The sequence below is a fragment of the Pelodiscus sinensis genome, chromosome 17, assembly GCF_052426305.1.
Source record: "Pelodiscus sinensis isolate ZL-2025 chromosome 17, ASM5242630v1, whole genome shotgun sequence".
Taxonomy (NCBI): Eukaryota; Metazoa; Chordata; order Testudines; family Trionychidae; genus Pelodiscus; species Pelodiscus sinensis.
Window position 1 is genome coordinate 30605575 of NC_143068.1, and position 11894 is coordinate 30617468.

The 11894-nt window shown below is 47.2% G+C and overlaps 1 protein-coding gene across 1 annotated transcript; it reads right to left on the bottom strand.

The window, feature by feature from the left end:
• Nucleotides 1-865: 865 nt before the first annotated feature.
• Nucleotides 866-11616, bottom strand: LOC102446306 (uncharacterized). The gene is made up of 6 exons (XM_014578280.4): nucleotides 10624-11616; nucleotides 10475-10534; nucleotides 9211-9555; nucleotides 6928-7003; nucleotides 5539-5625; nucleotides 866-3475 (listed from the first exon to the last, which is right to left on the bottom strand). Exons 1-6 carry the CDS (start codon nucleotides 10796-10798, stop codon nucleotides 3028-3030), a joined length of 1191 nt encoding a protein of 396 aa, XP_014433766.3. The 5' UTR covers nucleotides 10799-11616; the 3' UTR covers nucleotides 866-3027.
• Nucleotides 11617-11894: the final 278 nt, after the last annotated feature.

An 11894-nucleotide genomic window follows, 5' to 3' on the forward strand; every position in this document is an offset into this window, starting at 1 on the left:
AGCCCAGAGTAGCTAAGATCTCTTGGTTATGTCTTGTCTGAGATTATGAATTAAAATACCCTGTGTATTTAGCAGAAGTCCTGTCCAGGACTGGAAGGTGAAGGCTTTTGAGAAATGGGGATGGGCAGGCTTTGAGAGTCTTTGAACATCCCTCATTGAAGTAGCTCTGACCCACAGCATCCTCCTAACGGTTAAAGCACTGAAAGATGATACCACTTGGCATGAGGTGATGTTCTCTGCAGGGGTGAAAGTAACTTACTTTTCTTAAAGATACTGTCCTATCAAAACCCACCCCACTGGGGGGTTGGCTAAATATAGTATGGGGGGAGGGGTGGCCATACCACAGTACCTGTAAGAAATTTAAGTGTGGGGTGGAGTACAGGAAGATCAGGGCAGAGGGTTCGGGTTCGGGGAGTTCAGGAGTTAGGGCTGGAGATGGGAATGCAGGAGTCGAGGTTGGGGTGTAGGAGAGGCTCAAGGCAGAGGGCTGGGAGGTGAGGAGGGTGCAGGAGTCAAGGTTGGGGTGCATGAGGGGCTTAGGGCAGGGGGGATGAGGAGGGGACTCATGATGCGGGTGGAATGCAGGGAGTGAAGGACTTAGAGCTGGGGATGGGAATGCAAGAGTAAAGGCTGGGGGGCATGAGGGCTCAGAGCAGGAGGGTATTAGGAGGGGGCTCAGGGCAGGGTGTTGGGTTATGTGGGGGGAAGGGGGACTCCCGCAGCACTTACCCCACGCTGAGTGGGTGTGCACTTTGCCTCGCTCCCCCAGCCAACAAAAATAAAAAAAACCACTCAGCGACTGGGGCTAAATGTGACTGCAGCCCCCTACCCTGAAATGGCAGCAGGAGCGCAGGGAGCTCTGCTTCTAGCGGGGCAGCCTGCAGGAAGTCCAGGGAGCTGGGAGCCCCCCACTCTACCCCTTGCATCTAAGTGCCCCTGCCGGCCAGTTGCTTGCCGAAGCGCTGCACCAGGTCGTACCACCTCCCTTTCACCTCAGGTCCCTGACAAGGTATCGAGCAGCCAGAGAACCCAATGGTGAGACCACTGGTTTCCTAACGGCATTTTTGATCCTCTGCTGTGCTCCACCTGTAGGTTCACGCCTGGGAGCATCTCAGCAACCCTGACTTCCTTTGATAATACCCTGCCAGTGACCTGGCAGTGACTAAATGCCGCCCGTGTCTTCCTTCTCCACCCTGCACCGGGAACCATTTCTCAAAGGATGGAGAGGGGATAAGGATGCCTTTCATTTGCCTACAGGGAAGCATGTGACCCCTCTCTCATTAGGGCCTTGCCCGGCCCTGCCTAGACGGGAGGAGGCTGAAAGCAGCGTGGCGTCACGGCGGCCATTTCCTGTGCACGTTTGCTGTACCTCAGGGAACATGTCAGATGGTGCCGTTTCCTGCAAAGGGATTGACCACATGACCTGTTGCCCGGAAATGTCCCAGAACACATTTGTTTCCCCCCGAAGTAGATGGAGATTGATTTGTTACAAGGGCCTTTGGAGGCCAGAAACACATGCTCTGGTTCTGCATCACCCCCTAGAGATTTACCTAGACTCGCTGAATCGCACTCCGCAAGATCGATTGTGGCAACGTCGATCTTCCGTGTAGTGAAGACACGGCCTTAATGTTTAACTATTGCCACAGGAAATTCCCACACACACACTTGTGGCAGCAAAGGGATTTATTTTGCTCTAGCCATGGCAGAAACTGGGGCCTGCAGCTGACAGGGGTGAAGCAGGATTGAGTGAGGAGAGGGATGTAAATTCCCCGTGAAGATCAGGTGGGCCCAGAGCCTGTTAAGTTCCATGGACAGTTCACACAGGTTGCTTTTGTTCAGGTTACGTTCGTTGCCCTGCGCAGTGACATTTTTTGTTCTGACGACAACAGGAAGCCCTCACCATTCAGTGCTTCGGTGCCTGTGGTTTCGCATATTCGGGGCGCCCTGCCCTGCACCAGCCCAACCATGTGACCCAGTGGGAGGGCACTTTTTCAGCACACTCTAATACCTGAGCCCTACGCTACCCAGAAATCTCACGGGGAATATGACACACATAAATAGCATGAGAATCACAATTCATCACTATTGTATATGATCACTGCCAGAAACCAGCAGTGGGTGGGAAAAAGGTGTTTGTTTTGTGTTGGGAACACCTCTCCGCACCCCAATGTTTGCAGATTTTGCCATTTGCGGTGATCTCAAGAATGCATTCCCATGAATGGTGAGGTCTTCCGATACAAGGCTTCAGATGGTATTGACAGCCTACTGCCTTGCGTGTTATGAGAGAGAGATTTAGAAAATGTCTCTCCCAGCCCTTTTCAGTGTTTGGTGGTGTGTTTCTCCCTTTGACCCTTCCTCTCTGCCTTGTTTACTGCCAAAGTAATCCATGAGAAAGTGAGGAATCAGAGGCTAGCGAAAAGGTTACAGGTGGTGTTCGTAAGTCCACACAGAGGTTATAGCTTTGTTTGAGCTGAATTTGCAATACTATCTGTCTCTGTGTGTGCATAGGTAGTGGTAATGGTTTATCTTAAGGCTGAGCCCGTCCGTCTGGAATACACATCCTAAAGTGTGCAGGTTTGAAATCTACTTCTTGTGAGATTTTCAGCATCATTGTTCACACCCGAGGTGTTCAAATAGAGGAATCAGACTGAATTACCCATCCAAATTTCTGGGGGCTTCTTCAGTAGAAACCGCCCAAGTCTTGCTTCTCTCCAAAATTGTTCATCACACATGGAACCAAACTAGCGACACTCTGGCCTGATTTGCAAACCAGAGGGGTTTTGTAAAATGATGTCAAACTTGGAAAATGCCGAGTAAAAAGGCCCTGCTGTGTGAACGCAAACCGACTTTTCAGCCGCAATGATGTGCTGTTTTCCAGAAGATATTTCACCGAGCTTTCCCGGCGAATCCCAGAGGCCGAATCAGCAAATCAACAGAGGAAAAGCAACTTTTTGGAAAAACTGCTCGGTGCACTGGATTCTAGAGCACAGCGTTGCCTTGGAAAAGAGCAGTCGAATCACCTGCTTCTCAGAGACATTCAGTTTTAAATTTCTGCCTCAGGGCTTTCTGCACATTTTGGATTTTCTCGGTGATGACAGTGTCACTCAGGTGGTCCCCAAACTTCTGCTTCAGCAACACCCGAATGATTTTGATGCACCGCTCATCCATCATGGGCTTAGCCTCCCGAAAGGTGTTCCCCCTCCTGCCCGTGATGGAGTGGCTCTGTATGTAGTCGGACGTGAACAGCTTGTAGAGGAGTGTTTTGCAAGCTGTGCTGATTTTCTGGTCGAATCGGATGGCCTCTTTCAACTGCTCCTTTGTGTAGCCGTTAAACAGTTCCACCACCTCGCATGGCTGCCTGTAGGGTTCTTCCTGGAAGGACAGAGACTCCAGCCTCTGCACCTTGCGTTTCAGGGAGACGACCTCTCGCTGGAGGTCTAATATGAGTCTCTCCAGTTGCTCAATCTTCTCAGTCCTAGACAACAAAATAAAGCAGAGAACAGGCAGGCTTGGCTCAAAGCACCATTCTCCATCAGCTAGCAATGGGTGTGATGTCATTGCCCACTGAATACTCAAGCAACCTGCGTCTGTAAAACTGGACTGGGAAGCGCACGCTGTCTCATAATACAGTAGACTTCCGATAATCCGGAATCTATGGGACCTAAATGGTGCCGGATTATCAGATATGCCGAACTATCAGGAGGTACTATAAACTGGTTATATATACTGTATACATTATATACTATATATAAAGTGTTCTTAACCCTTTTTATTGTACTGTATACTGTAATGTTTTAGTTTTTTTAAGCCTTTTTTACACTTTTTGCTCAGTTCAGCTGCTGCTGCTGTTACCTTGTGACTCACTAGGCTCTTGCCGTTTTGATGCTGGACTATCAGGAGTGCCGGACTATTGGATGCCAGACTATTGGAGTTTTACTGTACTAGTTAAGCCAATCGGAGTTTGCCTGGGTGAGCACCTAATGATTTGACCTTCCATTTCGCTTTGCTTTAAGCTTCGGAGGAAGTTTGAGGTAGAGACGCTAGGCTATTTGGCCCGACTCTCAATGTTCTAGTGGGCAGGTTATCACAGAGTGAAATCAGACCCGCCCCCCAAGTGATAGGAGTGCAGAGAAGAGCAGTGCAGGAAACACGACACAACAAGAGATTCAGAACTTTAGAATAAAATGGCTTCTGGGGTCAGTTTCATGGTCCCACATTTCTAATGCAAGAAAAAATAATAACAGTGAGATAGCACAATGTTTGGGTGGGACAGAGGTCAAACTGAAGGTGAAATGATAAACATAAGAACAGCCAGACTGGGTCAGACCAAAGGTCCATCTAGCCCAATATTCTGTCTGCCCACAGTGGCCGATGCCAGGTGCCCCAGAGACAGTGAACAGAACAGAAAATCATCAAGTGATCACTCTCCCGTCACTAAGTAGTATTGATAGACCTATCCCGCATGAATTTATCTAGATCTTTTTTGAACCCTGTTAAAGTCCTGATGTTCACAACATGAAGAGCTGAGATATCATAGAATAGAATCATAGAATACTAGGACTGGAAGGGACCTCGAGGGGTCATCGAGTCCAGTCCCCTGCCCTCATGGCAGGACCAAATACTGTCTAGACCATCTCTGATAGACATTTATCTAACCTACTCTTAAATATCTCCACAGATGGAGATTCCACAACCTCCCTGGGCAATTTATTCCAGTGTTTGACTACCCTGACAGTTGGGAACTTTTTCCTAATGTCCAACTTAAACCTCCCTTGCTGCAGTTTAAGCCCATTGCTTCTTGTTCTATCCTCAGAGGTCGAGATGAACAAGTTTTCTCCCTCCTCCTTATGACACCCTGTTAGATACCTGAAAACTGCTATTATGTCCCCCCTCAATCTTCTCTTTTCTAAACTAAACAAACCCAGTTCTTTCAGCCTTCCCTCATAGATCATGTTCTTTAGAACTTTAATCATTCTCGTTGCTCTTCTCTGGGCCCTCTCCAATTTCTCCACATCTTTCTTGAAATGCGGTGCCCAGAACTGGACACAATACTCCAACTGAGGCCTAACCAGTGCAGAGTAGAGCGGAAGAATGACTTCTCGTGTCTTGCTCACAACACACCTGTTAATGCAATGCTGCGATATTCTGAAGCCAACACATCATGACACCAGCTTATAAACCTTAAGATCTGAAAGAGGTTTTGACTCGATTCTTACAATGTGGGTGGAGGGTCTAGCAATTGCTAAATGTTATTGGGCAGCATTAATCTGTATCTGTGTTCCCTGTAAGCCACGTGTTTGTGCGGCTGCTCAGGAGACATTCAAATGCTGCCCAGCTGATTAGCAGAGCACCCTCAGCTAGGTTTGTGTTTCTACTGGTGGTACACATCCACACATGTCTTGGTGCACATATAAAATTTATTCCACACATGGATGGAAAAGAATGGGAGAACACTGCCTATGAATGCCTCTGTTTTCAGAGTACCGAGGAAAATGTGTCTATGTGTGAGTACCTGTAATTTCATCTTTCATTAATTACCTTTCCACTTCACCAGAGCCAAAATCTTTCTGGGCTACTTCAAAATCACCTGTTTCTGGGGAACCTTCAGTCTTTGGTTCATCAAAGCTAGAAAAAAAAAAGAAACAAAAGACCAACAAACAATGGGAAAAGATGCTTCATATTTGGCAAGTGCTCTGTGGTCTAAAGTGAACAACAATGTTCTATGAAAATCCAATCACATCCATTTTCATGTGGAATCCCAAATAAACAAGGTAGATATCAGTGGGCATGAATTTCAGAATTATCCCGCCCTGGGTTTTCCATGGAAAATATTGGCTGTTTAAATACGTTACATATTATGAGGTTGATTCCCTACTAGCTTACATGTGTGTCGTCTTTTACAACACAAATGCAAAGAAGATGTATGATTTGGTTCATGCTTAAATGATGAGTGCAGGGAAGTGGAAATTCAGGCCCTAACTATGGCTTCAATTGAGTTATTCTGGATTTTCGCTGGTGTAATTATGGTCCATTTCTGGTTCTGTGTATGTGGAAGGTAGGAAAACTCCCCTCATTTCCGCTTTGTCTTTCATGAATCCTTTGGGGTTTGGAATAGGCAACTCTCCTCCGGGACTCCTCCTTTTCCTCAAAATTTTGTCAAGAAGCCAGGACAAACCAATCTATATGGCTGTGTCCAGACTCAGGGGTTTTTTCGGGAAAAGTAGCCTTTTCCCGAAAAAACTTCCCCTGCGTCCAGACTCAAGCCGCGTTCTTTCGAAATTATTTCGAAAGAACGCGGCTTTTCTTTCGATGGCGGTAAACCTCGTTTCACGAGGAAGAACGCCTTCTTTCGAAAGTTCCTCTTTCGAAAGAAGGCGTTCTTCAAAGTAAATAGGGCTTCCTCGAAAGAGAGCATCCAGACTCACTGGGTGCTCTCTTTCGAAAAAGCGGATTGCTCTTTCGAAAGATCCGCCTGCAGTCTAGACGCGATCTTTCGAAAGAGCCTCTTTCGAAAGAAGCCTGCAGTCTAGACATAGCCTATGGGTGCATCTACACAGCACCCTAAACTCAAAATAAGTTACGCAATTTGCATAGCACAGATTGCGTATCTTATTTAAAATATATTTCAAAATAGCTTATTCTGAAATTTGGCACATCTATACAGCACCAAATTTCTAAATAACGCACTATTTCGGGCCATCCCTTATCTCTCGTGCAACGAGGTTTACGAGGATGGTGAAATAGCACGCCCATTATTTCAAAAAAATATTTCAAAATAATGGTTGGCTTGTGTAGATGTGGGGTGCAGTGTGGACATACCCTATGAAGCAAACAGCATCAGGAAATGGAAACACAACTACTGAACCACAAGTGGAGTCTAAGAGAGGCAATTTGAAATGTTCAGTGTCCTTGTTGTGGGAATACTACCTGTTAGTATAGATGTGCTGCTGACACTGAGCTAGAATGCCTTCGGACTTCCTTTTCACTGGCCTGGTGATGTAATCTAGAAAGAGAGTTGGAGCAAGAAGCAAAAGACAAATGTGAAATTGACATCCCCTGGATCCATTGGTCTTCAGAGCATCTTCATCTAAGAACTTCTACTTGATGGTCCCAAGCTATCAACAGAATGAACCAAACATGCTGTCTTTGGCTTGAACTGTTGGGATATTTCTTACAGGCAGAAAGAAAAACCTTAGTCACCATATATAGTTGTAATTCAACCACAATATTTAAAGCAAGGCTTGGTGCCATCAGTAAAGAAACTGGGGAAAGGGAGCATGTATTATAGAATTAAAAGAGTGGAAGGGACCTTGAGAGGTCATCTGGTCCAATTGCCTGCATTCATGGCAGGACCAAGCACCATCTAGATCATCCCTGACAAGAGTTTGTCTCACCTGCTCTTAAGAATCTCCTATGATGGAGATTCCACAACCTCCTTAGGTAATTTATCATGAGCTTTTGTGGGTACAACCCACTTCTTCAGGCGAATAGAGCATTAAAAGTCCAGATCCAAGAATAAATAAGGGAAAGGGGTGGAGGGGAGAAAGCGAGAAAAAATGTGAATTAGAGTGTTCAAGTTACAAGAAGCTGATAAGAACAGTTTGCACCTGCTCTAAGTGCCCTTTTTTTAGTTGGTTAAGCTAAGTTCCAGCCCTTCCCTGTGTATCTCTCTTGTGGAATTGGCCTGAAACAACATGGTGACTTTGAGATCCATTAATGAGTGCCCAGGCAGGTTAAAGTTTTCTCCAACAGGTTTCTGTGTGTTGCATTTTTGGATATCTAATTTGTCTCCATTAATTCTTTCCCATAGAGACTGTCCAGTTTGGCCAGCCTAAACCACCCTTGATGCAACTTAAGCCCGTTGTTTCTTGTTCTATCCTCAAAGGTTGAGATCAGTTCTTCTCTCTCCTCCTAGTAACAAACTTTTAGGTACTTGAAAACTGTCATCATGTTCCCTCTCAGGGTGTGTCTAGACTACCTAGTTTTGTCAACAAAAGTGGACTTTTGTCGACAAAACTATACCAGCGTCTACACTACCGCTGAGTTCTGTCGACATAACGTCGACAGAACTCAGCAGTTTTGTCGACGCTGGTAAACCTCATTTTACGAGGCATAACACCTTCTGTCGACAGAACTCTGTCGACAGAAGGTGTTATTGCCTGTAACGTTGTGTCCAGACTACCGAGTTCTGTCGATAAAGCAGCTTGCTTTGTCGACAGAACTCAATGTGTCTGGACGCTCTTTGTCGACGGAAGTTTTGTCGACAGTATCTGTCGACAAAACTTCCGTCGACAAAACACGGTAGTCTAGACGTACCCTCAGTCTTCTCGTTTACATACTACACAAACCCAATTTTTTGAATCATGAAAATGAAAAAGTATATGGTCACTAGTGTAGTCATCAACAAATACACAGAAAACAACATTGTTACTTTCACAAGGCACATCTATACTTACTGGAAGATCGACGCACTAGAGATCGATCTTATGGCATTTGATTTAGCAGGTCTAGTACAGACCCATAAATCATACACTGAGGGCAGCTCTCACGAGCATCCAATACTCCTCCTTTCACGAGGAGTACGCGAAGCTGATCGGAGCATTTGCTCCCATCAGCTTCCCACGTGTGGACTTCGCCAAGGCTCGGCTTAAGGTAAGCTGACTCCACCTCTGCATTTTGGGTAGCTGGTGTTGAGTTTCTTAAACCACCCTTCCTGGTCTAGTGTAGATCAGGCCATGGAGTTTTAGTATGTGTGTATAAATGGAGGGACTGATAAGCAAACCTGAAAGAGGTCAGCTGTTCAAGTCAGCACACTGGGGTCTTTTATAATTCAACAAATGCATTATAATAGGACTGTTCTTCATTCACTTGTGTGGAAAGAATTGTGAGCCTCTGAGAAAAGAGCCGGGGAGCTCAGCACGCTTTAGATCACACAAAAGCCTCTACAGAAAGTCATCACCTGGTTAAGCAGCCCCCCTGGAGAAGACACCCCCAAGGATGGAGAAGACCAAACTCTCCCCATGGTAGTTTTCACATCCAGGGAATGCAGATGTGCATTGGCCTGCAACCCCTGTTGCAAAGAAACAGGAACTTGGGGCCCTTCCCTCACATTTTCATTAACACCGATGTTAAAATAAAAAAAAAATAGAGGGGAATGGAATAAAATACAACATTGGACTCATTCACACACAATAATCCCAGCTGGTTCACCTCTGCCAGCTGTGCCAGGTCTTGCTTCTTCATTTTGGGATGTTAGCGGCACAGCCAGGGTCAGGAATGGAGATGGTGTTTTGAAGGCAGCGGACGAGGGATGAGGGGCTGACATGGTGCAGGGGGATCTGGTCATGCTACTCAGGATGCGCCTCTCCTTTAAGAGAGAGGAGACAGCAGCATCACGCTGGAGACCCGCGTCTTCATCCTCTCCCAGCGGTTTGGCAGAGAAGCTCCGGTCATCATTGTATTTGCGAGGGGAGCTTCCTGGCATCCATTTTGGAAACGTCTTCCTTGATTTCTTAGGCTGAGGTTGCAAGCCACTGTGCATTGCTGGTTCTTCTTCTGAAAGCGACACCACAATGACACATATTGCAGCATCCCACACCTAACGCCCTGCTTCCCACAGCAGTGTTCTCACTCCTGCTACACCGTGGGAAGGAAACACCAGCCCGCGGGCCAGATCCCGTCTGCCAGTTAGTCCCTGGCAGGCCCCCACCACTATATTTACCTGCAGGGCCATAGCTGCGGGCAATCGTAGCTCCTGTTGACTGCAAAGCACCATTCCCGGCCAATGGGAGCTGTGGGAAGTGGTATCCCAAGTCCGCGCCACTTCCTGCCACTCCCATTGGCCAGGAGCCGCAATCCATGGCCAATGAGAGCTGTGTTGCCAGTATCTGCAGCCTTGCAGGTAAATACAGCGGCGGCCCACCAGGGCCTAACCCTAGTGAACCACTATCCTGTTATTGCCAACCCTTGAATTAAATCCTACTTTTTATACTTCATGAAAACACCTTTCTTTCTTATCAAACCCAATGTAAAGAGCTGTTACTCGGGGCGAAGCGGGGGGAAGCACCCGTAGCACATCTCTCTCTCTTTCATCAATAAAGGGGGCGAACATCATTATGAGCTTTCTCCATGTAAAACTTTTATACAGGGTAAGAGAGATTTATTGGGAGTTTCGGTCCATTTTGGGGGGTGGGTTCCTGGGTGCTGTCAGGGCCCTATAGCTGAGCCCTTCCAGAGCTGAGCTGATTCAGTGATACTGTAGCTTTGTCACCCCATCTCTGGGATTTGGCTGGAGGAGACAAGAACTTCGGGCCCACTGAGACTGGGTGGTGGGCTCGGTGGCAGGATCAGCACACCGGGTGACAACCCCCAGGGGACTCCTGTGATCCAACCCATCACATGTATATAAGAACTTTCCTCCAGCCCGACCCTACCTGCGATGTATGAATCCTCCAGCGCAAAAGTCCATACTTACTTAGCTTCTCAAAGACTTGTCTATCTCCCTGCAGCCTTTTCTCTAAGATGTCTTTCTGCTCTGTTGGAAGAAAAGGATTTTCAGCGTTCATTTTCTTGCTAGAGGATGCACCCGATCAGAAGACCTCGGACGGAGAAATGATCACTTACCGCTTATGCCTTCCACAACCCCCCAGTACAGACCACTAAAGCCGGGGCAGCGGGCGAGTACCTGCTCCCCGACTGTGTAGAGATGAAACGGCTTCCGGGGTTCTTTGATGTTTTCAATGTTGATCACGCGGCTGCCATCGGGCCAGTTGATTAGAACATAAAGCTTGGCAGCCATTTCGACCAGCACTGCCTAGAAGAGACAAGAAGGAACTAGAAGCCATGCGAGGTGCGTGTCACCCTTGCTGGAGCTATGGGCCTGACCGCACCCACGTCAATTATCAAGGGTGCAGAGGGAACACCCCATTGGTCAGAACTTTTGAAGACCATGCCTTTGCTTTGGGTGCCTAATTATGGGCTTAGGAACCTGGCTTCTAACATCCATCTTTGGAAATCTTGTCTGTTACTCTCTTCGACTAGCACGTTCAGCTTCAGTGAAAATGGTGAGATTCCTAGGGGCCCACGGACTGCTTACAGCAGTGTTTCCCAAAGAGTGCTCTGCAGAACCCCGGGGATCCGCAAAGTGAAAGTCAGGGTTCCGCGAGAACCCGATCACTCCCCCCCACCCCCAGAGCCGGTCTTAGGGGTGAGCAAGCTGGGCAGTTGCCCGGGGCTGCCATTTTCAAAGGACCACTGGCTGCCGCGGTCTCAGGGGCAGGCTGGGGGCATTTTTTTTTTTTTTGCTTGAGTTTTTCCATCTTTTTTTTTTTCGGTCAACCAGTTTCCCCTGGCATATTTTTTAAGGGTTCCGTGGCCACATAGAATTGGGAAACACTGGATTACAGTGTTATTATGATGCCTTGCTAATGACTGATGAATGGTCAGAGCTGCTCATAAGTTGCTGATAAATCTGCCACATTCATTAGAACAGGGGGGTGGCCCTCAGCTTGCCTGATTCCAGCTCCTGAGGCTCAGGGTCCCCCCTATAGCATTGGGGAGCCTGCACTGGTGCTCCGGTTCCCTTGCTTCTCACCTGGGTGCGGCCTCTGACTGATTTTTTTCTGCAGGTCAGTGGCCCCCGACCCAAAAAAGGTTCCCTACCCCTGCATTAGAAGAACTAAAGTCAAATATCATGCATCTATTCAAGAACTTGCTTGAGGGCAAAATAATGCAAAGGATATGAACTTCCTGGAAACAATCTGGTTAACTGAGCGCTCAGCTGTGCTAGTGGTGAGCGTTCTCGCGATGCCCACAAATCACTAGGATTACAAAAATAACCCTGCCTGGGTATTTGTAACCAGTCTCCCCTTCCTGACAGGAGAGAGCGTTTTTGC

What these genes read in the sequence shown, in the direction of transcription:
- LOC102446306 (XM_014578280.4), bottom strand. Translation starts at nt 10,798, where the DNA reads ATGGCTGCCAAGCTTTATGTTCTAATCAACTGGCCCGATGGCAGCCGC. An exon ending in GGTTGTGGAAGGCATAAGCG is followed by an intron (nt 10,535 to 10,623) that starts GTAAGTGATCAT and finishes TTCTTCCAACAG; the next exon opens with AGCAGAAAGACATCTTAGAG. An exon ending in ACCTGGCACAGCTGGCAGAG is followed by an intron (nt 7,004 to 9,210) that starts GTGAACCAGCTG and finishes CTCTCTTTCTAG; the next exon opens with ATTACATCACCAGGCCAGTG.